Below are 26,274 nucleotides of genomic sequence, written 5' to 3' on the forward strand. Positions count from 1 at the left end.
CAATTTAGTATGAAAAGCTCAGCCTCCTATGTACCAGTCACTTCAGTTTAAAACAGAACTCAGCCTCCTCACCTGTCCGCCCCTCCCCCTCCACATCTCTCCCTGCTGTGTGAGCCCCGAGACATCCCCTGTGGGCAGCTGTCCCATTCACCCCCTCTGCAGCCCACCCTTCAGCAGCTGTTTCTGTCTGAGGAAGAGTAAAAGACTATTTAAAGGAACATGGGGTGAGGGGGGCAGAGGGAGCAGAGGAGACCTAACCCGGGCTCTCTCTCGATGGGCAGGCGAGCCCAGAGGGCTGGTGACCATCTTCCACATGGCCTGCTGTTGGCTTTCGGGGTCACCAGGGCCTGGCGAGTACTTAGGGAAGAAGAGTGGCCACAGGATGGATACGGCCGGGGTCAGGGCAGGAAAGACGGGCTGGGCTGTGATTGAAAGGTGCCACCTGTCAGATCCTCACGGGAAATCTGAGCCTCCTAGGCCAAGGGAAAGTGTTGTACCAACAGGGCCATAAACAATGCTCTTCTTCTGCTGAAGGCTCTTGGAGTGGGGGTGTGGGGGGGTTGGAGGGGGGGTGGAAGGGGGAGGCAGCCGACTGAAGAGCTGGGGGCTGGAGGCCACTGGCTGGGTCTAAAGGCAGCCCAGGAGTGCGGTCGTTCAGCTGGAGGAAAGAGACAGCTCCAAAACCCCCAGGCAGAGGCCCCACAGGTAGGAGAAACTCCGGGCCCCTTTCTAAGTGTCCCCCTCGAGCTGCCAATCCCTCTCCCACCTTCCAGGGGCTGGGGGCCTCCTCATGGAGCCACAGAATTGGAGAAATCCCGGCTCTTTGCTAATCCTCTCCACCTCTCTGTCAACTCTCTTTGGATGCCAGAGGGCCACTCGAAATCACCTACAGAGAAGCCTGCAGGTGGCCATCCTCTGGGAGGACCTGACAGGGGCAGAGAGGGCCTTGGGAGTCTGGTCTCGTCCTGGTCTGGTCAGGGTGGGAGGCAAATTCTCTAAGCCGTTGAGAGTGGTTTCTCCAAGGGGGAATCACTGGCTGGGATGGGGGATGGCGGAAGCCTCAGGACCACAAGAAGACAGACTGGGTGTCAGGGGGTCGGGGAGGTTCTAACAGAACCATCAAGTGTCGTCTACATTATTTGGGGTTTGGAACTCGAGCTCCTGGGTTCTTTTTCTCCCAGCCAGCCAAGAGAAACACGGAGAGGGAAGAGGAGCTGTCAGGAGTGCTGCTTTGGATACAAAACAGGGCATCTGTAGGCTTCCCCGGAGGAAAAAGGAGGGGGGCCGTGGAGAGGAAGAGGGGACGGAGGAGAGGCCTGCCGTGCACGTGGAAGAGAGAGAGTTGCGCTCCTCAGCCACACGCAGCTGCCCTTGCCCACCTGTGGGGTGCCCCTCACACCCGGCTAGGGCCCCTGAAGGGACCCTCGCTGAAGAACTGGCCAGAGCAGCAGCATTTTTTGGCACAAGTGCCAGCCTGGTTTTCAGGAGAAATGGATTCTAGGTCTGGCTGGGCCCTTTAATTGTCCTGTGACTTTACTCAAGGGTCTTCAAATTCCTAATCTGTAAAATGGGGCCGGGAACACCTACTCCAAAGGGCAAGAGTAAGGAATGAGTGAGGTCCCACAGGGCACTGTGGGGAAAGCTGGAAACTTGCTAGGGGATCCTTAGTGTTGGGGTGGGCGATGCTACCCTGGCTTCTCACATTCTGGGGTTCTTCACTCCTTATCTATTTATGACAAGCCTGGGGGCTGTGGAGAGCTGAGGTGATGAGCACCCAGGAAAGCTGAGGGGTGTGTGCGTATGCGTGCGTGCATGTGTGCGTGCACATGCGTGCACCTGCCCTTCCTTCCCTCACATCCTCCCCCCCAACCCCAGTGTAGCAGGTAGATGAAGGGGAAGATGGCTCCAGGGCTCTGGTAAGTCTTAGCTAAGCACCATCGCACTCTGAGGTATGAAAGGGGTCTGTTGTCATCTTACTGGTGTTCAGTCCTCTTTGCCTTGTCTTACCAACGAAATGCCCTCATGGTTGGGTCAGAGCCAACATTAATAGGCAGACACAAGGCTCAGCGGGTAGAGCATTGGACTCTTAATCTAAAGGTTGTGAATTCAAGCCTCACATTGGGCGTGGAGCCCAGTTAAAAATAATAATAATACAAATAAATAAATAAATAAAATAATAATAATACAATAAAGTCCGAGTGCTCCCTTCAGGCCAGGCATACTTCAAAACACTTTCCATGCATTGGCTTCCTTAACCCTCCAGCACCCCACAGGGTGGCTTTTATCTCTACCACATCACAACACAGTGCTGGTGGGTAGCTTGCTCAAGCACACCGTTAGTAAACAGTGGGAAGATTCCAGAACTGATGGTTTCCACCACTGCTCCACACCACCTTCCCAACACGAACATGGAGTTTGGGGCTGTGTGGATGATTTAGGCCAGCATCTGCCATACTCGCTTCTGGGACACAGGGCGTTCCTTGAGATGGCGGTAGAAGCATCTCAGGAAAAGCAAAACAAAAAGAAAAGAAAGCAAGAAAAAAAGAAATCCATGGTGAAATGGGTTTGGGGAACAATTAGTTAAATCAGGCTAAGCAAAGTTAAGGTTTCTTTACTACGGAGTATCTAGAACCCCCTTCCTTACTAATGAAGTTGTGTATCTCTAAAAGGGGAAAGAGGAGGCTGTTTCTGGAACAGCCTCCTCCAGAGAACACAGTTCCCCAACCCCAGCTCCTATTCATGTCTTAGGAGACCCTAGTTTTCCACAGAACAGTTTGGAAAATCTCATCTAGACCAATCCTGTCACTGTCAGTAGAAACTGAGGATTTGAGAAGCAGAAGGTCAGCTCGGGTCGCAGAGTGAGCAACTAAGCGATAGGGGTCAATCTGGCTCCACGGCCTCCTGGATCCCCACTGACGTGCATCCCAACTCTGGCTGGTTAGCTCCTAGTTAATACATTGCTGAAACTTTTGAACCATGAAGGGGCTCTGGTGGGAGGGGTGGGGTTGGAGGACAGTGTGAGCATCTTTGCAAATCCCAGTCGGCTTCCTCAGAAACCGTGGGGGTCCCAAATCCAGGGACCCTGGGGACTCTGGACTGGGGGCAGTAAGACCTGAGTGGATGGCAGGGAACGGAGCCCTGTACCAGCCTGCCTGTCTTCCTGCCTCTGTCCCAACTGCCCAGGTGCCCTGGGTACTGTCGCCCAGAATGATGGCACGGCAGAGGGCAGAAGGTATTTTTAGCCGGTGACACGAGTACCTCGTTCTCTTACTCCCTGAGTCATGCCCTGAACACTATTTGAGGATTGTTTTCTTTGTAAACAGACACCCAAGAAGGGCAGGGGGGTGAAGGAGGTGGCCCTGCCTGCCCCCCGCCCACCTGTCTTTGTGGATCCTACAGTATATACAGTACTCGAATACGAGGGCTCATGTCAAGTTATCACAACCTCTCTCTTCCCCACCCCACCCCTGGCAGTTAGAGGGTCAGATTTCTCTGGCACAGGTTAGGGAGAGTACGTTTCTTTTCCTCACCAAAATAAACTCTCCCATGTCCAGGCCCACCTTTGCGGAGAACCCCTGGCCAAGCTGAGACAGAGCGGTGGCAGCTGGTGGAGCTGGCAGAGCCCCAGAGACCAGCTGGCCCTGGGTTTCCCAAATTTCAGGCACTTTTACGCCACCCCCGGGATTTCGGCACATCTGTACCACCTGTGTCCTGCTTTCCTGAATGCCTTCCTTTGAATTAACTTATTTTCAAATTCAACAAATATATTTTTAAAAGAAAGTTTGTATCACTATTGGAAATGGAAACTCAATATCACTGGCCAGAAATAGAAAGTAACAACAACAACAAAAATACAATGGAAACCCAGTAGTACTATTAGATTCGATCTGGATACTCCCCCCTGCTTTGGGCTCCGAGCCCGAGACCGAGGCTAGCTACTACCTCCATTAAAAAGGGAGAAGAACAACCACTCCACGGGTGTTCCTGATGCCAGGATCCCGTTTTAACCATTTCATTCGCTTAATTGAAAAGAGGCAAAGTCCTTGAAAAGGAATTACGTGATCTAATATTCTTTAAAGCCCAAGCCACGGCCTGCAGAGGGCAGTTGGGTGAACACCATCCAAGGCCAAGTCCATGTGGCCCAACATCTCACCCTTGGGGAAGCAACACTGGACCCCTTCATTTTACCACAGGGAACACGGATGCTCCTGTCACATGTCCAGGCAGTGGCGACATGGGGGACCCGGGACTGAGTAGCATGCCTCCGGACTCCCAGGCCAATGCTCTCTGAGGGCGGGTTCCTCACCTCATGCAGGGATGTGGCATGACCAAGTCTGCTTGTCTCTACTTTCTAGAGATGGAGCAGAAGGAGGAGAAGCCCTCTGAGGATGGGACCACTGTCTCCCCAACCCCAGAGGCCCCTGTGACGCAGGGAAGTGGAGCCTCTGCAGGAGAGGCCAAAGGCACCACCGAGGCGAGCGGAAAAGAGGGGCCCCTGGACGGAGCGGGAAAGCAGGAAAGAGCACCAGCCGAGGACGGCGCCCCAGCTGGAGTTCAGGGAGAAGCCAATGGGTTGGATGAGGTCAAGGTGGGATCCAAAGCAGAGGCTGAACGTCACAAGGGAGACGGCAGGAAGGAAGAGACCACAGTGGCTCCTCAGATGACCGATGGGAAGGAAGAGACCCAGGCCGACCCCAGGGAGGCTGAGGAAGCACAGGGGACCGTGCTGGCCTCTGAGAAGCAGCAAGCTGATGAGAAGGACGCCAAGCCTCCATCCAGGGAGGAAGCCAGTGGGAACAATGAGACCAAGGCTGAGCTCAACCGGGCTGCTGGGGAGCAGGAGGCCAAGACTGAAGCCAAGGAGGCTGATGGGAAGGAGGCCACCACAGCCTCTCAGGAGAAGAGCAGCAAGACAGAGGAGCCCACAGCTGAAGCCCAGAAGAAAGCCAGTGCCCCAGAGGCCCCCGCAGACTCTCAGAAGAAGGCTGCTGTGGAAGGGGAGACCGACGCTGAACCTCAGGAAGCTGATGTGAAGAAGGAGGCGGTGAGTGTGGCAGAGGAGAGGAGGGAGGAGGCCCCCCGCCGTGTTCTGGAGTCCCCTGCACCCCAGGAACTAAGCCTCCCACCCCCTGGCTTTATTCCTTCGGGTAAGTCCAGTCTTCTGAATGACATCAAGAGCCGGGGGAGAGGGGGTACAGCCCAGGAGCCCCAGGCTCCCTTCCGGATCTTCCTGGAGTCCTCACAAAGCCTGGGACAGGTGCTTGTGCGTCCACAAGCCCATACAGGTCATGCCGGTTCCAGGAGCCAGGCAGTCCCAAGGAAGAGCAGGACGGGGGTGCGCAGATAGAGTCGGAGGAGGGAGCAGGGGTGATTCCCAGCTCCCCTGAGGAATGGCTGGAGAGCCCCACAGAAGAGGGCAGTGGCCTCAGCCCAGGTGAGTGAGTCCAGGGACCCAGGGACGGGGGTGGGGGGGGGGGTGGGGGTGCAGGAGCTACCCTGAAGGGGTGAGCCGACAGCAATGGTGAGTCAAGATAGCTCCAGCTTCCCTCTCTCCCTCCCCGCTCTCCCTCCAGATGGGCTGGGTCCAGACTCGGCAGCTTCTGGAGAGACCAGCCCTTCAGCCAGGTAATGTCAAATTCTGGCGCCCTGTTCCAGCTGCCTCTCCCACACACTCCCTTCCAAGTCTACCGTCGCCTGGGCCTGGGTCTCCCTGGCGACTGATCTAGAGATATTCCAGAATTCCCGGCTTTCAGCCCCCTACCCCAGGGCAGAGCCCAGGAAACCAAAGGAGCCAGAGGCTGGAAGCGAAGGGACCATGCCCCCTCCACCGCTAGAGCCTCCCCACCTTCCCCTCCTCCACTTCCTCCTCCTCAGCGTCCTAGGCAGATCTTCTCGGGGCTCCTCATCTTGTCCCTGAGCATACTGCCGTGGCGTCAGCACGGCCCACAGAGCGTGAGCAGAAAGCCCAAGTTCAGACAATGACTCTGCCACTTACCAACTGTGTGGTCTTGGTCACGTTGCTGTTCTCTTGTGTGAAGCCACCGCGTAATCGTACCTGCCTCACAGGATTAGCGTGAAGCTTACATGCCGTAAAAGCTTACATGCGGGGCACCTGGCTGGCTCACTCGGGAGAGCATGCCGTTCTTGATTACTGCGTCATGAGTTCGAGGCCCATGCTGGGCATAGAGATTATTTTTATAAAACAGTATAGAGGGGCGCCTGGGTGGCTCAGTCCTTAAGCGTCTACCTTTGGTTGAGGTTATGATCCCAGGATCCAGGGATCAATGCCCTCATGGGGCTCCCGGCTCAGCGGGAGGCCTGCTTCTCCCTCTCCCACTCCCCCTGCTTGTGTTTCCTCTCCCACTGTCTCTCTCTCTCTCTCTCTGTCAAATAAATAAATAAAATCTTTTTAAAGAACAACAGTATAGAGCCCCGCGCGTAGTGCCGGGTACCCGGTGGGTGCTGGATAAAGTGAGAGCCTTATTGCCATCGTGCAACTTGACTCATTGGAAGAATACTCCTTTGTCTTGACTCGAGATCCACCTCCATGCCACTTTTTTTAGGAAAGCCAGTGGGTGCATGTTCACTCGGGCTCCGCAGGGTGCTCTCCACTCCCCTTCTTTCTCGAGCCTCAGAGCCGCCGTGTCAGGTAGCTCTTCGTGTCCCCAGTTTCCAGAGGAGGAGGCTGAGGCTCAGAGAAGTGACATGACAGCCCCAAGATCACACAGCAAATAAGAGGCAAAGCCAGGATTCAAACTCAGGTCAGACCTCAGACTTGTCTTAGCTCTGCCCACACATCTCACCAGACCACAGGCTCCCCCCAAAGTTAGACTGAGCCTCATTAGTTCATCTCGACCCCCTCCCAGTGCTGGGCACAGAGGAGACGTGTGCCAGGAGTGGGGGGCTACAATTTCCTATACCTCTTCTGACTGCAGGGAGCTCCCCACCACCACCAGCCGGCCCCTTACCTCCTGCCCCCACCTTGTGCTCTGGAGTGGCTGGTCCCAGGCCCTTTCACACTGCTCTGAACCTTCTCCATAGTGAGTCTTCACCCAGCGATGTGCCCCAGAGTCCCACAGAGCCCCCTCCGTCCCAGGAGAAGAAGAAAGAGAAGGCACCAGAGCGCAGGGTGTCAGCCCCTGCCCGGCCGCGGGGGCCCAGAGCACAGAACCGCAAAGCCATCGTGGACAAGTTTGGCGGGTAGGGTGCAGGCCGGGCTGGGCTTTCCCGGGTGAACCATGGAGCCATCAGTGGGGCCGGGAGGCCTGAGGGCGTGGGAACAGCCCAGGCCAGGTGGGAGGACTGATATCTGGGGCCCGGGCTCCTCCTCGATGGGGCCTCCTGTGGCCTCTCACTGCTGGGGGCCGGTCTTCTCTATGCCTCCTCTTGCAGGGCTGCGACGGGCCCCACTGCCCTGTTCCGAAACACGAAGGCCGCAGGGGCAGCCATTGGTGGGGTCAAGAACATGCTCCTGGAGTGGTGCCGGGCCATGACAAGAAACTATGAGGTGGGCGTGGAGCAGGGGCCGTGTGGGGCGGGGACCCTTCCCCAGGGCGGCAGGGCTGGGGTGGGTCCGAGTGGGGCAGGCCTCCAGCCCGAGGCTTATCAAGGCCCCACTCGCTGGCAGCACGTGGACATCCAGAACTTCTCCTCGAGCTGGAGCAGTGGCATGGCCTTCTGCGCCCTCATCCACAAGTTTTTCCCCGAGGCCTTCGACTACGCAGCGCTGGAGCCCACGCAGCGCCGGCACAACTTCACCTTGGCCTTCGACACAGCAGAGTGAGTGGCAGCCACTGAGGGTGGTCCCCGGGGTGAGGGGCGGGGGGGGGGGGCGGGATGTGAAGGGGGGATGCTCCGGAGCCTGGCTTCACGCAGGGCAGAGAGCTGGCGGGTCAGACGGGTCACAAATCCAACACGTGCTTTTCGATCGCCAGGAGCTATGTGTCAGGACGCAGCCATCCTGACAGAGTCCCCACTTGTCATGGCTTACAGTCTAAAGGGCAAGACGGACCACAAGCACACCCCTCTGTGTGATCTGTAACGCGGGGGTCAGGGGGCGTTGCCCCAAGGAGAACAGGCAGGGCGAGCGATAGGCAGGAGGCAGGCCTGCTGTTTTACACACGGAAAGTGCCATGATTGGGGCCAGCGCCTGAGTCTGCCAATTCTTAGCAGTGTGATGTGATCTCGAACAGCCTCCTTTACCTCCTGAGCCCTCACATCCGGATCTCTAAAATGGGCACGAGGTTTCCTCTTCTGCAGAGCTACTGTGAGAATTAAGTAAATAATTAAGCGAGGTTTTTATAGCAGTGCCTAACCCACAGCAAAAACTCCAAAAAAAGGATCTGAGCTGTTGTTCCTATATGATGATGGATAATAGCAGTTTTTTGGTAGTTATTCATCACTTTGGAATCTGGAGGGGGATTTCTTGCTGAGGCTCACGTGGCTGGATGCCAGGGGTGTTGGCAGTGGGATGGAGAAAGGGGTCCTGGAAGGGCAGGAGGAGTGTGAGGAACAGCAGAGCCCAAGGAAGAACCTGAGAAGCAAAGACGTGGCTGCTGGGTGGTGGCGGGAGGCGAGGTACTCCCACCACTAAAGCCCCACCAGAGCTGGCCTCAGCCGGAGGCCTCTGTCTGTACCTACCTGGGAGGCCAGAGTACACGGTGATGGCCTTAGGGCCCCCAGAGAGTGCATACCAGACGCACACCTTCTTCTAGCCCCAGGGAGAGGCTTCTGAGCCACCAGGTAGAAACAGATTAGGCAGAGGATATTGCCTGTGGCCCCTGGCCACAAACCCGTGGGGAAGCCTGGGGCAGCAGTATTCTCCTCTCTGGGCCTGCGTGTCCCCCAGGGGCAAAACGAGAAGACGGAGGAGGAGCTGTGCTTTGCAAATGGGTTTTTCTTTTTCAGCAGATTCCTCAAACAAAACATTAAGTGAATGCCGACAGATTACAGGGGGACCTTTTTATTTTTTATTTTTTTTTAAACTTTCATCTAACTAAATAACACTTTTCTTATGAAGTGTACGTATTGCTTCAAACACTAGCTCCTTCCTAGAGGTTGGAGTTCAAGGTTGTAATTTGTATGTCATGAAACTGGTACAGAAGGTGCAAAGCATGTCCTAACCCAAATGATAAGTGTCCGTAGCCTGGATGACATTGGATGAAGTAACCTGTTAAAAGGAATCATTATAACCCACTGGCCTCAGTTAGTTGAGGCCACTCTTCTCAGCCACCTGCTCATGGTTACGACCTAGATTTTTGGTTTTTTAAGATTTTTATTTATTTATTTGATGGATAGAGATCACACGTAGGCAGAGAGGCAGACAGAGGGGGCGGGGTAGCAGGCTCCCTGCTGAGCAGAGATGTGGGGCTCAATCCCAGGACCCTGAGATCATGACCTGAGCCAAAGGCAGAGGCTTAACCCACCGAGCCACTCAGGGGCCCCAACAACCTAGTTTTTGCCAATAATTGTACCACCTTCAAAATCTTGGTTTCAGACATTGAACTCTCTCCCCCTGCCCCCACCCCTCACCTCTCTAACTCACTTAGGTTAGCAGCCCCACTCCCAGAGATTTTTAACTCCGTGGGGACTTCTAATCCATTAACCTCACCATTTTCCACTTTCTGTCAGCTTCCTTATATCTTCACTCCTCAGCCTCGAGTTCATGGTCTATCAAGGTCATCACTCAAAAGGAGAGCTTTCTAGGTTGGGAGGTGTTCCTGGAGCACACCAGCTAAGCACCCAACACCCTTCCCAAGATGCTCCCTGAGGCACGTGTACGGGGCTCTAGGGCACCAAGAATGCAATTTGAAAAACACCCGACTTGGTATTTCAGAAGATCCCTTCCAGTTTCATATTTTCCTGCCAAGAGATGGAGTGAGTGCACTGGGGTGCGAAGCTGAGGGGGTCAGGAGTGCCAGGTCCTGCTCTGGGTTCAGAAGCAGCTTTAATGATGATGACAAGCCCCACGGATTGAGGGTGCTTAGGTGCTGGACATCCTGCTAAGAGCTTTCTTTGGCGCATCCCCTTCAATCCTCTCAGCTGTAGTGAGGTCCCTCAACGTCCTAGGTTCATACAGGAAGGCTTGGCAGAACTGGGACATGGACATGAAACTCCCAGTAGAGGCTAAGAGCTCTAAGTGAATGCCAGGAACCAAGTGTCCCTGGCTCGCAGGACACAGGTCATTGTCCTCCTGCAGCTGCCTTACTTTGGTTCCAAGCCAGGCAAAGCTAGGGGAGGCAAGATGAATAATCAGGTGACAAGGACCCTGCTGCCAGAAGGCATCAGGCAACAGCAAAAAAGGAAGGCTTTTGGTAGGGATGCACGGGGCCGCAGGATGGAGAGTCTGACCTGCTGAATTCAGATCTTGTCCCCGTCTTCTTAGCTCTGTGATTCTTGACCATAGACTTCCCTTCTCTTTGGGTTTGGTGTGAAGATTAAGTGTATGAAGTAAGGGGGCCCCTTCCCCAGCCATTACCTCCCCACTGTCCCTGTTCTGGAACTCACCTGATTTCCATGGAGTCCTGGGATGTGGGGGACCAGCCAGTGCTCTCCACCCCGCCCCCCAGTCAGCTGTGCAACCAGAAGAGCCCAGCCTCGCCAGTCCTCAGGTCCAGTGGGAATGAAGCTTCTCCTGTGTAGGGGGAAAGAACCCTGTAGGGGGACAGAATCCTGACCCACCCCCAGGAGGGGAAAACACCACACTGGTCGCAGGGACCCTGTCTCATTCTTGGCAGTCCTCCAGTCTGCGCCCCTCCCCTAGCTCTCTGGCCAGTCTGGCTTGGGTTTCAGCCTGGCTATCTCTGGCCCGAGAGGGTTTCTGCTGGGACCCTGGATTCTCCCACTGCCAGCACCCATGGCAGCCCGACAGGCTGGGACTGCCGGGACCCAGGGCAAGGAGGCCCGGAGGCAAGCCTGGGATTGAGTCCCAGCTGTGTTACTTGCTTTGAACTTGAGGACATACGTGGGCTTTGGGATCAGACCAAGCTGAGTTTGAGTTTGGACTGTCAGGAGCTCAGTGACCTCATCTGTACAATGGGTTGGTCAGCCTAGCTGACCTCTCGGCTCCAACATACACGATTCTGTGGGTTTCACCCTGGCTGGGCTGCCCCTTTCCCCTGGCTTCCACATGCTTCAGCTCTGGCTTCTGTCCCTCAGGAAACTGGCCGACTGCGCCCAGCTGCTGGAGGTGGACGACATGGTGCGGCTGGCGGTGCCTGACTCCAAGTGCGTCTACACCTATATCCAGGAGCTGTACCGCAGCCTTGTGCAGAAGGGGCTGGTGAAGACCAAGAAGAAATGAGGAGCGGACCGGCCCTGTGGGTGGAGGTGGACAGAGTAGGGGCCTGGGCCCAGGCAGGTGGCACCAGTCTTAAACGCATTAAAAGTCCTTTTATAAAATCCTGTCTGCCCCCTCGGTGCACCTCCCCTTCTCCCCACCCCCCCGGGACCTCGCTCCCTCTGGAATGATAAACCCCTGCCGGCTGCCAGCGTTCCTCACCTGACAAGATCTCCTCAACAACCAGGATGCCACTTGGGAAAAGACAGTGGCCTGGGTGCCACCCCCTCCAACTCCTTTCCCCCACCCCCCACCAATATGCAGCTGTGTGACCTCGGGGCAGTGAATTAACCTCTCTGAGTCTCAGCTTCCGGTCTGAACAGACCTGATGGAGGTGGAATGAGATAATGAAATGAGCAAACAGCCTCACCGGGAGCCTGTCCCCTTAGTGTTCCATAAGTGAGTCCAAAAGTGAGTGCATTTGTACATTCTGAGTTATTGGTGGTGCTTTTCCTGATTCTCTTCCCTGTTTCCACACTTCTCCCAGATTAGGTGCTGGGCTAGGAGATTCTCTGGAAATCTCAAGCTAAGTTAGCAGGGCCCGTGGAGACACCTGCACTCAGTTTCTTACAAGCAGCAGCTTTCCAGAAGCTTAGATGGCTGCTCCCTGAAGGTCCTTCCTTCAGGTTAAGTTAATCCTTCCAGCTCAGGCTGAAGTTCTGGCTTGTTTCTGCTTTTCTATCATTCATTAGAGATGCACCCCTGAGCTGCTTATAATTTCCTGCTAACAGGCCTGTATGACCTTATCAGCCATTCCGAGCATGTGCGCTGACAAGAACAGCTCATGAGAAGGGCCCCTGGGTGGCTCAGTGGATTAAGCCTCTGCCTTCAGCTCGGGTCATGATCTTGGGGTCCTGGGATCGAGCCCCACATCAGGCTTTCTGCTCAGACAGCCTGCTCCCCATCCCCACTCTCTGCCTACCTGTGATCTCTCTCTCTGTCAAATAAATTTAAAAAAAAAAAAAAAAAAAAAAAAAACAGCTCATGAGAAACACAGAAATGAAAACCAGCCAGCTTGGCTGTGCAACTGAAGGTGTGGACCCTGCCCTGACCGACTGGGCAGACCCGGCCATCCACCAAAGCACTCTGTGCCTCAGTTGCCTCATAAAATGGGGGTGTTCCCCCTGTAGATGGGTTGACAGCCTAGTCCCCCATGGCCAGTTTCCCCCCACAACATCTGGGGTTCCACGAGTCTTGAAATCCAGCGAGCCCTCTGTTCTGGGGAGTGGGGTCACACCTTTTAGTAGAGAGCAGCTAACCCTGAGGCTCATGTTCTCCCGATGAACCCAACCATCCTCTCAGCGAACACCCAGCCAGCCTCCAAATTCATATGTGACTTGAATGGGTGGACAAGCAGGTGGCTTCTGTGGTTCCCCCTGAACTGGACACTGGGGGAGGGGTCACTCCTCCCAGCCTAAAGCCTGGCCCCCAGAAACTGGCATCCTAAGGGAATTGCAAGGAGGTTTAGACCATGCAGTCAGGGGGCACCTGAGTGGCTTGGTCAGTTAAGCATTTGACTCTTGGTTTCATCCCAAGTCATGACCTCAGGGTTGGAGATGGAGTCCCGCATTGGGCTCCACACTCTGCATAGAATCTGCTTGAGATTCTCTCTCTCCCTCCCCCTGCTTGTGCACACACACATTCTCTAAATAAATAAATAAACAAACAAACAAATAAAATCTTCAGTCGATCGAGCGCCCAACTCTTGGTTTCAGCTCAGGAAATGATCTCAGGGCTATGAGATAGAGCCCTGTGTCTGGCTCCATGCTCAGCAGGGGGGTCTGCTTGAGATTCTCTCCCTCTCCCTCCCCCTCTGCCCCTCTCCCTACCTTTGTGTGCGTTCTCTCTCCCTCTCTAAAATCAATAAATAAATCTTAAAAACAAACAAGCAAACAAAACCATGTAGTCCGATTTTCGGAATGGAGAGGCTTCATTTCACGATTTGTCAGTGGAAAGATTCAGTGGAAAGGAAAGATTCAGCACCATTGCGTGACCAAAGTCAGTCCCATTAGTGGACTAACTGACTTTGGTCATGCAATAAACAAATGGCTCAATTGTAAATATGAACCCTGCCTCCCACACACCCTCCCGATGTACCCCCTGTTCCCGGATGGGCTCCTGGGCTCGCTCCCTGCCAGCCAGGCTAGAGTGACCTGGGGTCCTAAGACAGAGCAGTTAGTGAGACCAGGATTCCCGCACCCTAGAGCGCCGGAGAGCTGTCCCGTAACCATCGCCAGCTCCTCTGGCTCTGGGGCAGAGAGGAGTGAAGCTAAGCCCACCTGGGGTCAGGCGAACCTGGGAATGGGCCCACACCCCACAGAGACTAATGACTGACAGACAATCTAGGAAGGAAAATACAGAACGAAGGAGAAAGGCTCCGGCCCCCAGTCCGTGAGACGTGTCTGTCCGCCAAGCAGAGGATCCCGCGCAGGGACGGAGGAGAACCTCTAGGAGGGCCGGTCGGCTCCGTACTTGAGGGTGAACTCTCGGGCCTCGCTGTTGAACCGCTCTGGGTTCTCTGCCAGCAGGTCGGCGAGCTCCAACCGAATCGGCTGCCCCAGGTCCGGTCTATTCACCAGCACGCTGAGGGCCTCCAGGACTGGGGAGAGAGGCCAGATCAGGACAGCAGGGTGAGAGAAAAACCCTGGCAGGGAGGCCACGGCAGCGCCCCCCAGTCGCCCCGGCATTCCACACTCTCTCCATGGGGGGACTCCCAGGGAGGGTCCATCCCTCCGGATGAGGACGGCTCTACCGAGTCGGATACCCCTCGTTCCTCACTGATGATACCCAGAGCCCCGACCAGCGACACCAGCACTTTCAAACTAGGTTCCATGCATGGCTCCCGAGAGGCTTCCCATCATGGGGGTCGATGAGATAACTGGGGTTTCGGGGTCCCACTCCTTTTTCAACAAGAACCACTTTCTGTTTGATATCAGGATTCCAAATACATCAACTTTTATTCGGGAAAAAGGGTTCTGAGGCTGAAGACTGGAAGCCACTATTGCCCCGTGGCTCCCACTCTTTCACAGGGGCCTCTGGGGACCGGCGAAGGCAGCGGTCCACCGCTCCAGGCAAGTGTACGTATGAACACGCACAAACGTGGTTGACATTCAGAGTTCCCCAGAGTCCCCCTGGGACCCCTCCTCCCTTCCCCCTGGGGATCTTTTCTTCCAAGGCTAAGAACTCCTGAGCTGGTTCGGACACCTGGGGGGACTCAGTCGGTGAAGCCTCCAACTCTTGATTTCAGCTCAGCTCGGGGTCTCAGGTCATGATCTCAGGGTCATTAGACCGAGCCCTGTGTCAAGCTCCTTGCTCAGTGGGGAGTCTGATTGAGATTCTCCCCGTCTTCCTCCCCTACTCTTACTCCCACTTATGCGAACACACTCTCACTCTCTCTTAAAAAATAAATTAATTGGGGTGCCTGGGTGGCTCAGTGGGTTAGGCCTCTGTCATTGGCTCAGGTCATGATCTCAGGGTCCTGGGATCAAACCCCGTATGGGTCTCTCTGCTCATCAGGGAGCTTCCTTCCCTCACCCCCTGCCTGCCTCTCTGCTCTGCTTGTGATCTCTCTCTCTCTTTCTGTCAAATAAATCAATAAATAATCTTTTAAAATTGATCAATCAATTAATTAATTAATTTTTTATTTTATTTATTTATTTTTTTAATTATTTATTTACTTGTCAGAGATAGAGGGAGAGAGTGCAAGTGAGCACAAGCAGACAGAGAGGCAGGCAGAGGCAGAGGGAGAAGCAGGCTCCCTGCTGAGCAAGGAGCCCGATGTGGGACTCCATCCCAGGGTGCTGGGATCATGACCTGAGCCGAAAGCAGCTGCCCAACCAATGAGCCACCCAGGCATCCCAATTAATTAATTTTTTAAAAGAGAACTCCTGAGGTGGTCCAGAAGCAGGACAGACTGCACACAAATGTGCATGGGCTCTAGAGACACACTGTCCAACTAGCCACATGTGAATATCTAAGTTGAAATGAATTAAAATTAACTGCAATGAGGAATTCAGTTCCTCCATCCCATTAGCCAGCCACATTTCAGTGTTCAAGAGCCACACGTGGCTACTGATTGGGAATTGGGCCATGCGCTATGGAACATTTCTATCACTACAGAACGTTCTGCTGGGCACTACTGTTCTAGGGTCAGCCAAGCCTGGCTCTGAATCCCAGCTCAGCCCCTGGCCAGCTGTATGACTGCAAGCAGGCACTTTAGCTGTCATGTACCCCGGGGTCCCCCTCTACGCAAGCAGCAATGAGGGCGTCACACATGGGGTTTCTGGGACTGGATAAAGTCTGTGTGCGAAGCTCCTAGCACAGCACTCAATGTGCTTCCTCAGTGTGTACTGTCATTATTGGGCCTGTCCCCTTGATGGTCATTTAGGGCACTGAGCCTGGGAAGGAACAGACCTCACCAAGGTCCGCAGACAGGGCAGCAGAGCCCTTCCTTCTAGAGCCCGCTGCTCTGTCGCACCTGTCCAGGTAGAAGAGCAGGGGCAGGACCTGGTCAGCCAGCCCAGCATCTCCGGATGCATCCCTTCTATCCAGACAGGCCCAGCTGAGACCCGCAATGTTTATCTCCCCTCTTTTGGGCTTTTCTGACTCAGAATCAGTCCCCTCACCCCGTATCCAGGATCCCTCCCTCCTGTTAGGCGGGCCCCAGTCCCACCTTGGCTGGTCTTGGTGTGAGGCTGCCAGTTCTCATGGCTGATGATGGGCAGGCAAACGCTTCCATCGTGGCCCACGTTGGGGTGGTAGATCCTGGTAGTAAATGTCACCTTAGGGGGCTTGAACGGATAGTCCTTGGGGAAGCTGATGCGCACGTGGAAGGCCTTGAGGTTGTAGGGTGGTTCCTCCTGCGCAAGAGAAGGGGTTGAGATAGACTCTGAGACACGTCAGCTCTGAAAAGACTGGTTTCCTCCTAGGACCTTGGTCCGGCTCCCTCTCTCTCCACCCTGCCCTGGGCTCCCAGGCATTCTCTGCTCGCTCCCAGGTAGGACCATGAATGGAGGTGGCACCTGCACTCACTTGCTGACTGAGCCACGGATTCGCAAAGGAGCGGAGTCACGAAAGATCATGGGCCTGGGAGGCACCAAGGTCCGATCCTGAGTCCTGCTGCGCAACCGGGGGTGGGCCAGCCGCCTCTCCCCTTGGGGGCCCGTTTCCTCAACAAAGACTGGATCAAGTTGGATCAGATGAGCTCTAAGGACTCTCTCAGCTTCTTTTGTTTTTTCCAATAATTAACCTTCTTCCAGTGTTATTGAAAAATAATTGACAGACATCACTGTACAAGTTTAAGGTGTACAGCGTAACGGTTTGATTTACCTATATGGTAAAATGATGAGCACAATCGGTCTAGCTAACATCCATCTTCTCACATAGGTACAATAAAAAGAAAAGAAAAAGAAGGGAGAGGCTGGGGTGGCTCAGTTAGTGAAGCGTCCGACTCCTGGTTTGGGCTCAGGTCATGATCTTGGGGCTCTGGGGTCGAGCCCCTCCTCGGGCTCTGAGTTCTGCAAGGAGTCTGCTTGTCAATGAATGGTATATATTGTTATTGTGTATCTTATCATGATAAAAACTTTTTTTAAAGAAGAAAGAACTTGGCGGCTAGAGTGGCTGACGGTTTGCGAGGAGCCAGGTAAAGACCCTCCAGACTTCGAGCAACCGGAAATCCTTCAAACCTTCCTGGGCACCACCCCGTGCCACCTCATGTTAAGGGCTTGACACACATTAGTCCACGCAGCAGAGGGTAGCGGTTACGTGAACTTTGGAGCTACCCTGCCCCGGTATGAATCTTGGCTCTGCCATTCTCTAAGCTGTGTGACTTTATGCAAGTAACTTAACCTCTCTGTGCTTCCATATGAGAATGAGAATAGACTTCTTTTTTTTTTTTAAGATTTTATTTATTTATTTGTTAGAGAGAGCGAGTACAGGCAGACAGAGTAGCAGGCAGAGGCAGAGGGAGAAGCAGGCTCCCTGCTGAGCAGGGAGCCCGAAGTGGGACTCGATCCCAGGACGCTGGGATCATGACCTGAGCCGAAGGCAGCTGCGTAACCAACTGAGCCACCTAGGCGTCCCGAGAATAGACTTCTTCCCAGAACTTATGTGAGGACTAAATGAGTTCATTTATATTAAGGGCTTAGAAGAGGACCTACCACATGGAAAACACTACCTTTGTGTCAGCTACTACAGTAAGGATCATGAAAACTCACCACTGTTAGGGTTTATATTATGATGAGGAAACTCAAGTTCAATGTCTCTAGCTTGCCCAGGGTCACAGTGGAGTGCCGGATGGGAACCCAGCGCCGGTCTAGACGTCTCCACAAGTGAGCACTAATCTACACTCCTAGAAACAGGAAGTCCTGGAACTCAGGTGACCCAGCACAGAGCACAGCAGTTTCTGGCTGGTTCCAAAACTCCAGATCCTTTCAGAAACTTCATTACCAAGAAGACAGGACAAAGACAGCCACAATGACATATAGAGGTAAGCCCAGAGTCAAGGCTGTATGAGAGCTCCTCTTGGTTAACTGAGGACAAAACGGGAGCCACGGGCGTCCTGGGTGTGTCTCTGAGATAGCAGAAACGACTATAGGACAGAGAAGGAAAATGTCTCAGCATTTCCATTTTTGATAATAAGAAGAGCCAGGGGCCTGCGAAGTAGAGATAGGCCCGAGAGTGACGCTTCAGGAAAGGGATGGGAGAATGCCCGCGTGTCCCGTCTGCGGCGGTCCAGACCGGGCTTCCTGGGCTCCATCAGAGGAAGGAGGCCGAGGAGCCCTGGAGCAGGGCGTCCTGGGAACGGGCCCCAGCTCTGCCCGGGGCCTGGGGCGTGGCTTGGAGCTCCTCCGGGAGTCAGTTTCCTATTGTAACAAGAAGAAGTTGGACCACCTGACGGCTTCATACAGCGCTTTGGGGTCAGCTGAGAAAGTCCTATTTGCTTGGGGTTTGGGTTTAGAAAAAACATTCACTGCTCTTCCGGCTCTGCCACCTTACCCTGTGATAGGTCACTCAAGCCCCTCAGCTTCCATTTCCTCAACTGTAAAGAGATGTCAGGCTTCCCTGTGGGGTGGTTGCCAGGTTTTCAGTAGGACCGCTCATGCAACGTCCTGCAAACAGTGCTCTGTCCACAAGGGGTTCTCAGTGAATGGGAACTCTTACTGTGAGCTTTCAAAGGCTCGTCCCCCTATCAGCTTTTTTACAAGGTGACAAGTGGGGCCACCTTGGTGAGCCTTGTATACTGAGACTGAGCTTTTGAGGGGCAATCTATCAGCTCGACCCACAGACCTTTCTGGGTTCTCCTTCCCCTGCCCGCCAACCACATCTCCTTTATGGCCTCGCTAGGCACCTTCGGGCTGCCCTTAATTGGCTGTCCTGCAACAACTCTTCCCACCTAGCAGACTTGATCAGGACCCTTATATGGCTGGAAAGTCTCTGGCTAGTTCCCAAGGGTACAACCAGTATGCTATTGTGATTTATAAGAAATAGATATCTGGTCACTCAGATATAGTTCTCATATATATCTGGTCTTGGCCCACAGTGCCTGGCTCACAGCTCCCAAAACCCTTGGAAATTCCCAAGTGTTGAGAGTGACCCAAATGTCTTTTGTTATGTTAATGGAACAGCTTTTGGAAGCACCTAAGGAAGGGGGCTCTGGCAGGAGAGCCAACCCTGGGCTTAAAGGGTTGGAGGGCAGAAAGGCTCCAGTTCAATCGCCAATGGCCAATGATTTCATTGATCGTGTAGATGTCATAAAGCCTCCACCAATACCCAAAAGGGCAGGGTTCAGTGAGCTTCTGGGCTGGTGAACACTTGGAGGTTTGGGGAGGGCAGCGCGCCAAGAGAGGGTGAGAAGCCCCATGCCCTTCCCTGGTGCTTTGCCCCATGCAGCTCTTCTGTCTGGCTGTTCTGCCTTATAAACTTCCATCATAAACTGGTCATCTAGTAAGGAATCTGTTTCTGTGTCCTGTGAACCTCTCTAGCAAAGGAACTAAACCCAAGGAAGAGGTCATGGGAACCTCTGATTTATAACCATTCGGCCAGAAGCAGCCTAGACTCGAGACTGACATCTGAGGGGAGGCAGGGGTGTGTGTGCAGCAGGGACAGTCCTGTGGGACTGGGCCCTTCATCTGTGGGATCTGATGCTATCTCCAGGTAGACGGTGTCCGAAGTGAGTTAAAGAGTAGGACGCCCAGCTGATGTCCTGAGAATTGCTTGGTGGAGGGGGAGGGGACACCCCTCCACACAGTGGGATTGTGTTCAGACCAGAAGACCAGCCATCTTGGTCTTACCAACCATTAGGGTCCTTGGATTTCACAGTATCCTCTGAAATGTGACCTGCCCGAGGGGTCCCTGTCATCTACCTTCTTCCTTCTGACCAGCTGCCCAACCTTCGCTCTCATCCACCTCAGAGCTAGCATCCTTGGGGGATCTAATCTGTTCCTGGAGCACCTTCTAGCACCTTTGTCCTCTGGCACCTGAGGCCCAGAACAGGAGTCCTCACTCCGAGCCAGGTAAATGGATTACTGCAACCCAGCAGCCCACAGGACATAACAGACGTCTGCCTTAGGCTCAGGTCATGATCCCAGGGTCATGGGATTGAGTCCAGCACTGGGCTCCTTGCTTAGCAGGGAGCCTGCTTCTCCCTCTGCCTGCCACCCCCCGCCCCGGCCTGTGCTCCCTCTCTCTCTCTCTCTGACAAATAAATAAATAAAGTCTTAAAAAAAAAAAAGTCCAAATCCTAAAATAATCAAATGAATTGTTCTCTTTATAGTCCAAAAAACTACCGTAAATCTTCACTGTTTTAATATTTATGTTCATGTAACTAAAGGTGTGTAGATGGCTTCCCATAGAAAATATTGTCAGTCTATTAATGATAAAATAGAATTCTTGTACTCAGATAGGTCCTCTAGAATACTGTTTTCAGGGGGAGACTTTACTGAGCAAGATCTAATAAATGGAGAAAAATCAGAACAGTAGAGGTGAGTTATCTGGGTTGTCCTATGTAACAGTAGTTGTCTGATCACTGTATTGTTCTTCTGAAACTCCTGTATCACTCTATGTGAACTATACTGGAATAAAAAAAATAGTTGCCTGAAATATAATCTTAAAAAGAAAAGAAAATACATTTTAGGTTGGAGAGGGCAGATTCAGGGCAACTGTGAAAAACAAGAAGTTAAAAAAAAAAAGAAAAAGAAAAACAGGAAGTTTACCCCTACCCCTTGTCAAAGGTCCAAGAGGTCTGCTTTCTTCTTTCGAAGCCATTTGTCTGCTGACCCTCCTGTGCTGGGCTTGGTGACTACTGGCTTGAGGAAAATCTCTTACTAAATCCAGAACTCTCTTCTAGCCTCTTCACAGCCTACTTTGATCTCAGAAGCATCAATCCTGAGACCCCTACCTACCAATGACTAGAGTCCAAAAAAGGACTCTAAGGGAGGGGAAACTCTGGCCCCGTCCTCAGCCACCCTGCCAATGCCCCCTGGCCTGCCACCCCAGTCCAAGGCCATGATCCCCAGGAACACTCACGGGCAGGAGGAGCACGTGCCACACCAGGACGTCTGCATCATCGATGAACAGGTTCCGTAGGTAGGGGGGAAGCTCTGCCTGAAGATCCTCCAGCTCCTGCAGGGGGCAGAGCCGTGGACAGATGGCTCGTCTCCCCTCCTTCAGCTGCCCATTTGCCTGTCCCAGCAGCAAGCTGTCCCGGGTCCCAAAAAGGAACCCCCTCAGGGACAGAAACTGGCAAAGTGAGAGCCCTAATAAACGGAGGACTTAGAATGCGCCAGTCACGGGGGCGTCTGGGGGGGCTCAGTCAGCTACGAGTCTAACTCTGGATTTCTGGCTCAGGTCATGATCTCAGGGTCATGCCACTGAGCCCCGCATCCAGCTTCCCACTCAGCAAGGAGTCGGCCTCTCCCTCTGGCCCTCCCCCTGCTTGGCATGCTCTCTCTCTCTCAAAAAATAAACAACTTTTTTAAAAGATTTTATTTATTTATTTGAGAGAGAAAGAGAGAGCTCAAGTAGTGGGAGTGACAGAGGGAGAGGGAGAAGCAAGCTCTCGGCTGAGCAGGGAGCCTGATGTGGGGCCCAGGACCCTGGGATCATGACCTGAGCTGAAGGCAGAGGCTTAACTGACTGAGCCACCCAGGCACCCCAATAAATAAATCTTAAAAACAAAAACAGATTGTGTCAGGCAGGGTGCTTAGTGTTTTAAGTGACTTAGGTGCCTTAAGCCTCACCAAGCTCTGTAGGTACTAGATGGAGAAAGAAGATGAAGATCCTTGCACTGAGCAGAAAAACAGGGGGACAGGAGTGACTCACATGCCCACCGCCGCCCCAAGATGTAGCCCGGTCACTAGGACATCGCTGCATTCCCCCTCCAGCCCACTACAGAGTGCCCTCTATTGACGCTTGAGAGAGAAGGAAAGGCCCAGCCCTCCAAAGCTTCCCTGGAGTAATGGGAGAAACATGAGCGGGACTACGTGAAGAAGGTGTGTGGATACACACTGGGGAAGCGGAGGACAGAGGAGCACTGAGCCAGGCCATGCAGAGTAAACAGGCTTCCCTCATGCAGAGAAGGGTCAGAGTTCCCTAGGCGGAGGGAGCAAATATGTACAGTGCACCCCGCGCAAGCGGACTAGTTATTGATGGAAAAGGGTTTCGTGACCAAGCACATTGGAAAACAGAAAGCTAAAGTGTATCGTGAATCTCCAAGATGTGAGCCCATAGCACACAGTGCTTCTCAAACGTATCTGATCAAGGAACCCCTCTTCCCTTTTGGAGTCCATCCTAAAGGACAACAGAACTTTTCTCTGGAAAACCAAACAACAGCAATAATAAAAAAGACATTTGAGGGCAAGTCATATTCCTCTGGAACACCAAATGGGTATAAACCATTGGTTTTCAACTGAGGGCAACTGGACACCCCCACCCCCACCCCGTGGATCTTGGGCAATGCCTATACCATTTTGGGTTGTCACAAATTGGAGGAGTGCCATCAACACCTAGTGGGCAGAGACCAGGGATGTCGGTAGACATCCTATAAAGAATTATCCAGGGCTCCTGGGTGGCTCAGAGGGTTAAAGCCTCTGCCTTCAGCTCAGGTCATGATCCCAGGGTCCCGGGTTCGAGCCCCGCATCGGGCTCTCTACTCAGCAGGGAGTCTGCTTCCCCCCCTCCCCATGCCTGCCTGCTTGCGATCTCTCGCTCTCTCTCTGTCAAATAAATAAATAAAATCTTAAAAAAAAAAAAAAAAAGAATTATCCAGCCCAAGATGTCAACAGAAACCGCGGTATAAACAAAGGTGGACAGAAAGCTCAAAACCACTCCAGGGTATGGGGGGCGGGGCTTCTCAGACTGTGGACCACACGAACTTTCTCTGCACCCCCAACAAATAAACACAACGCTGGCCCCATCGCCCATGTCTCAGCCCATACTCTGTCTCTGTTCCAACCCAGACTGCTTCTCACGTCTTCTGCCCAGGGTCTATGACCCCTCGATTATTTTTCACTCCGAAAGTCGAAGCATCTGCTCCGTGAGTCCTAGCTTCAGTACCATCTATGACCCTTCGGCAAGGATGAAACCCTGAGTCAAACAGAGCTCTGCAACAGTTTCCCGACTTTACTGTAACTGGGACTGCTTGGGCTTTTCTGTTGTAGAAGAGTTCTGCCAAAAGATTCTGCAAGCCTGAGGATATGAAACCCAAACTAGGACACACAGCTCTTTCCTGAGGCCAGTGAAGAAATCACCTTACTCAGAGGAAAAGAAAATGAAAGTAAGAGGCCACTGGACAAGCCTGTGGGTTGGAGCTCCGCCAACCTGGACTCCAGTTTCAGCCTCACCACTCCCTACTGGGTGACCCTGGGCAACCGAGTTACCCTCTCTGAGCCTCAACATCCTCATCTGTAAAATGGGGGCATATGACTTATTTCACAGAGTTGCTGTGCCTGGCACTTCGTGGTGCCCGTGTGATAAATATTGGCTCCTACCCCTTTCGCACTTGGCTAGAAGGACCTCCTGCCCCATTTTGTTACTAAGCTCCAGATTTCAGTTCTTTTGGGCCGAGCCTGCTCTGTGCCCCAATCTGAGATCCTCTCTCTCTCTCAAAGGTGGAAAGGAGACTGCAGCCCTCCCCAACCCCTTAGGCCCAACTCCCACTCTACACAGTGGAGGGCCACTTCCAAGAGAGTCAAAGTCTGGGGGTATGCCAGACCCATTTCACCCTGACCCTTCTTCCTTCCCCACCTACGCCCACATCCTGGCTACACCCCAGTCCTTCAAACACCCTGGGTTTTCCCACCTCCTGGAGAATTCCCCCCCACACCCTCCCAGACCTTATTTCAAATTGTGTTCCTGATTGGAGGGGCACCTGGGTGGCTCAGTCGGTTAAATGTGGGCTCTTGATTTCCACTTGCTGGGGTCATGTTCTCAGGGTTGTGGGATATGGGATCAAGCCCCAGCTCAGGCTCCGTGCTCAGCGGATTCTCTCAAATAAAAATACATAAATCTTCAAGTTGTGTTCCTGATTGGAAAGAAAGCTCAAGGTGGTGGTGGGGGGGGGCAAGATTTTTGCTCATCTTTGTCTCCCTACCTCCTAGAACAGGAGCCAGCACATAACAGGCTTTCGACAACATTTGCAGAAGGAATGAGCGCAGGCCACCTACTCCAGGACGCCTTCCAGCTCCGCCTTGGCATCTTTTCCTCCTGAGAATACCCAGGGAACTTGGTAAATGTAGGTACCCAATTTCGGGGCGGGGTATGAGCTATTCCATGGCAAAGACCTTGTTCTCATTTTATCTGTTTCCAACACACACACACACACACCCGCCCCAGCAGAGTCCCTGACTCCTGGAACCTTTCCAGCACCTCCGTGAGACCCGAGCAATTGTGATCACAAGTTTCTGGCAGGAGAAAAGAAACCGAAACCAGTTCGGCTCGGAGACAGCCCATCCCCATCCCCAGCACAGCCCAGGGAGGTAGCGACAGCCGGGTTCGATGCCCCACACCCCCATCCCCGACCCCAGCTTCTCTTCAACTCCCGCTCCCGCCCCTTTCGCAGACCCACTCCTCCTCCAGACCCGGCGGCTGGGAGAGCGACAAATAACCGCGCTCCGAGAGCCGCGGGAGGGATGCAGGGGCCAGGGCAAGGCAGGCAAGGGGAGCCGTGAGAAAGGGGTCGTCCGACCGCCGTTACCTTCGCCACCCGCTTGCTGGCCAACATCTCGGGACCGAGCCTGAGAGGCTTCCGTGCGCTCCAGCAGGACTGAGGTCCGGCGCGGCCCCTCGCCGCGCCCCGCCCCGGAGCCCGGCTCCCTCGGTGCGCCCCGCCCCATGAGCCCCGCCCCTCGGCGCGCCCCGCCCCATGAGCCCCGCCTCGGCGCGCCCCGCCCCCTGGCGCGCCCCGCCCAGGAACCCCGCCCCCTCGACGCGCCGGGCCACGGCTGCGCCGAGGACTCTGGCTCCCTCGGTCCCGCGCGCGGGGCTGGGATCCAGGGGACTCCCGTGTGCTCGGGCGCGGCGCCAGTGCGCCTCTCCGGGTTCTAGTTGAAGCTCCGGCGCCGGCGGCCGCAGGGGACCCCGCATCCCCACGGGCGCCTCCGTGCCGCCCGCAGGACACACTCTCCGTGAGTCAGCACAGGCTCCTCGCGGTGCCAGCGCAGCCCCGCCGCAGGTTGCTCGCGGTCTCCGCGGTCGGACCGCCTCCTTAAGCCGCTGGAACTCATTCCTGGGGCTCCGCTGGACGAGCCACTTACCCGCTCTGGGCCCAGTGCCCCGTCTCTAAAAAGATGGGGGATGGCGTGGACGACATTCCCTCCAGGGGTCGCTCCCGTGGCCGCTTGGGTCCTTTGTGCTGTGTTCACTGGTGGGACCGCAAAGACGCATCTCCCCGGTGGCGGCTTGGTGCAGGGCACCGCAAGGGGGCGCTGTTGGACCCATCCCTCTAGCTTTAGGGGCTCCGTCCGCAATTCATTGGGTCCTTGAGTAGGTTTAATGTTTACTGAGGCTCACTATGTGGTAATTTGGGAAACAGTTGGGTGGCGGGAGCCCCAACTTCAGGGGCCTCTCTTCAGGGGAAGCTGCTCAGTCTCCCTTATTTTACCACCCGTCCATTATAAATGGACATTCTATGGGCGCCCCCCCAACACACAGCGTGGGGCCTCCACCCCTTTGTGCGAGAGCAAAGACCTTTCCCCTCGCTGGACCCTGAGACCACCATGGAATAGCAGCCTCCGAGCATGAGCAGCATCTGGGGAAGAATATACTAGTAATACTCTCCTCCTTGGGAGGACTGAACACATTTTCCTCACTGCGACCAAGCCCTGTCACAAGTCCAAATGAGGAAGGAAATCAGCAGATCTTGAGCACGTATTTTGAATCCTAAGCTCTGTACCCCGCATAGTTTTTATCTAAGTGTGTTAGAACCAAGTCATTTCCCTGCTCAGATGTGGGATGTATTTGCAGAATGATTAAGTCTGTTAATTCAATTAAGTAAACTAGCTGAGCATCTTTTAGATGCTAAAAGTGACGAGGAAACTGTCTGAAAGGTGAGGGTAGAAAGGCATCTGAACCTACGCCTGATCATTTATCTTCGTGTATTAGCATTTAACTAAGGAGTGCCAGGCCCTGCCTTTGGGGAACACCCTGATGAGAAAGTGAGGTCCCTGGGATGCCTGGCCAGCTCAGTGGATGAAACATGTGACTCCTGATCTTGGGACTGTGAATTCAAGCCGCATGTTCGGTATAAAGAGTACTTAAAAATAAATCTTAAATAAATAAATAAGGTGGGGTCTCTTGTCCTTGAGCTCTAAGGCTATTTTTTTTTTAAGATGTTTTATTTATTTGCCAGAGACAGAAAGAGAGTACACACAAGCAGGCAGAGAGGCAGCGAGAGAAACAGGCTCCCTTCTGAGCAAGGAGCCAGATGCGGGATTCGATCT

At 53.9% G+C, this 26,274-nt stretch overlaps 2 protein-coding genes across 3 annotated transcripts; one reads left to right on the top strand and one right to left on the bottom strand.

The window, feature by feature from the left end:
* The first annotated feature begins 510 nt into the window (after positions 1-510).
* On the top strand, positions 511-12,316 carry SMTNL1 (smoothelin like 1). Its single transcript, XM_059142709.1, has 8 exons — positions 511-705; positions 4,356-5,044; positions 5,302-5,434; positions 5,574-5,625; positions 7,042-7,200; positions 7,393-7,507; positions 7,628-7,779; positions 11,158-12,316. The coding sequence occupies exons 2-8, from the start codon at positions 4,358-4,360 to the stop codon at positions 11,300-11,302; spliced, it is 1,443 nt and encodes a 480-aa protein (XP_058998692.1). The 5' UTR covers positions 511-705; positions 4,356-4,357; the 3' UTR covers positions 11,303-12,316.
* Positions 12,317-13,244: 928 nt separating this feature from the next.
* Positions 13,245-24,670, bottom strand: UBE2L6 (ubiquitin conjugating enzyme E2 L6). 2 transcript variants are annotated; one of them, XM_059142716.1, is made up of 4 exons: positions 24,531-24,670; positions 20,864-20,959; positions 16,011-16,197; positions 13,245-13,937 (listed from the first exon to the last, which is right to left on the bottom strand). In XM_059142716.1, the coding sequence occupies exons 1-4, from the start codon at positions 24,555-24,557 to the stop codon at positions 13,786-13,788; spliced, it is 462 nt and encodes a 153-aa protein (XP_058998699.1). In that variant the 5' UTR covers positions 24,558-24,670; the 3' UTR covers positions 13,245-13,785. The 2 variants fall into 2 exon arrangements, with proteins under 2 accessions (XP_058998699.1, XP_058998703.1); XM_059142720.1 differs by lacking the exon at positions 20,864-20,959.
* Between the last annotated feature and the right edge of the window lie 1,604 nt (positions 24,671-26,274).

The sequence above is a fragment of the Mustela lutreola genome, chromosome 1, assembly GCF_030435805.1.
Source record: "Mustela lutreola isolate mMusLut2 chromosome 1, mMusLut2.pri, whole genome shotgun sequence".
In the NCBI taxonomy this organism is placed as follows: Eukaryota; Metazoa; Chordata; class Mammalia; order Carnivora; family Mustelidae; genus Mustela; species Mustela lutreola.

Bases quoted from the DNA above. Each gene is read 5' to 3' on its own strand.
- SMTNL1 (XM_059142709.1), top strand. From the start codon at position 4,358: ATGGAGCAGAAGGAGGAGAAGCCCTCTGAGGATGGGACCACTGTCTCC. The intron at 7,201-7,392 runs GTAGGGTGCAGG...CTCCTCTTGCAG, and splicing joins ATCGTGGACAAGTTTGGCGG to GGCTGCGACGGGCCCCACTG. The intron at 7,780-11,157 runs GTGAGTGGCAGC...TCTGTCCCTCAG, and splicing joins TTGGCCTTCGACACAGCAGA to GAAACTGGCCGACTGCGCCC.
- UBE2L6 (XM_059142716.1), bottom strand. From the start codon at position 24,557: ATGTTGGCCAGCAAGCGGGTGGCGAAG. The intron at 20,960-24,530 runs GTAACGGCGGTC...TGCCCCCTGCAG, and splicing joins CCAGCAAGCGGGTGGCGAAG to GAGCTGGAGGATCTTCAGGC. The intron at 13,938-16,010 runs GTGGGACTGGGG...CTCTCTCCCCAG, and splicing joins TCACACCAAGACCAGCCAAG to TCCTGGAGGCCCTCAGCGTG.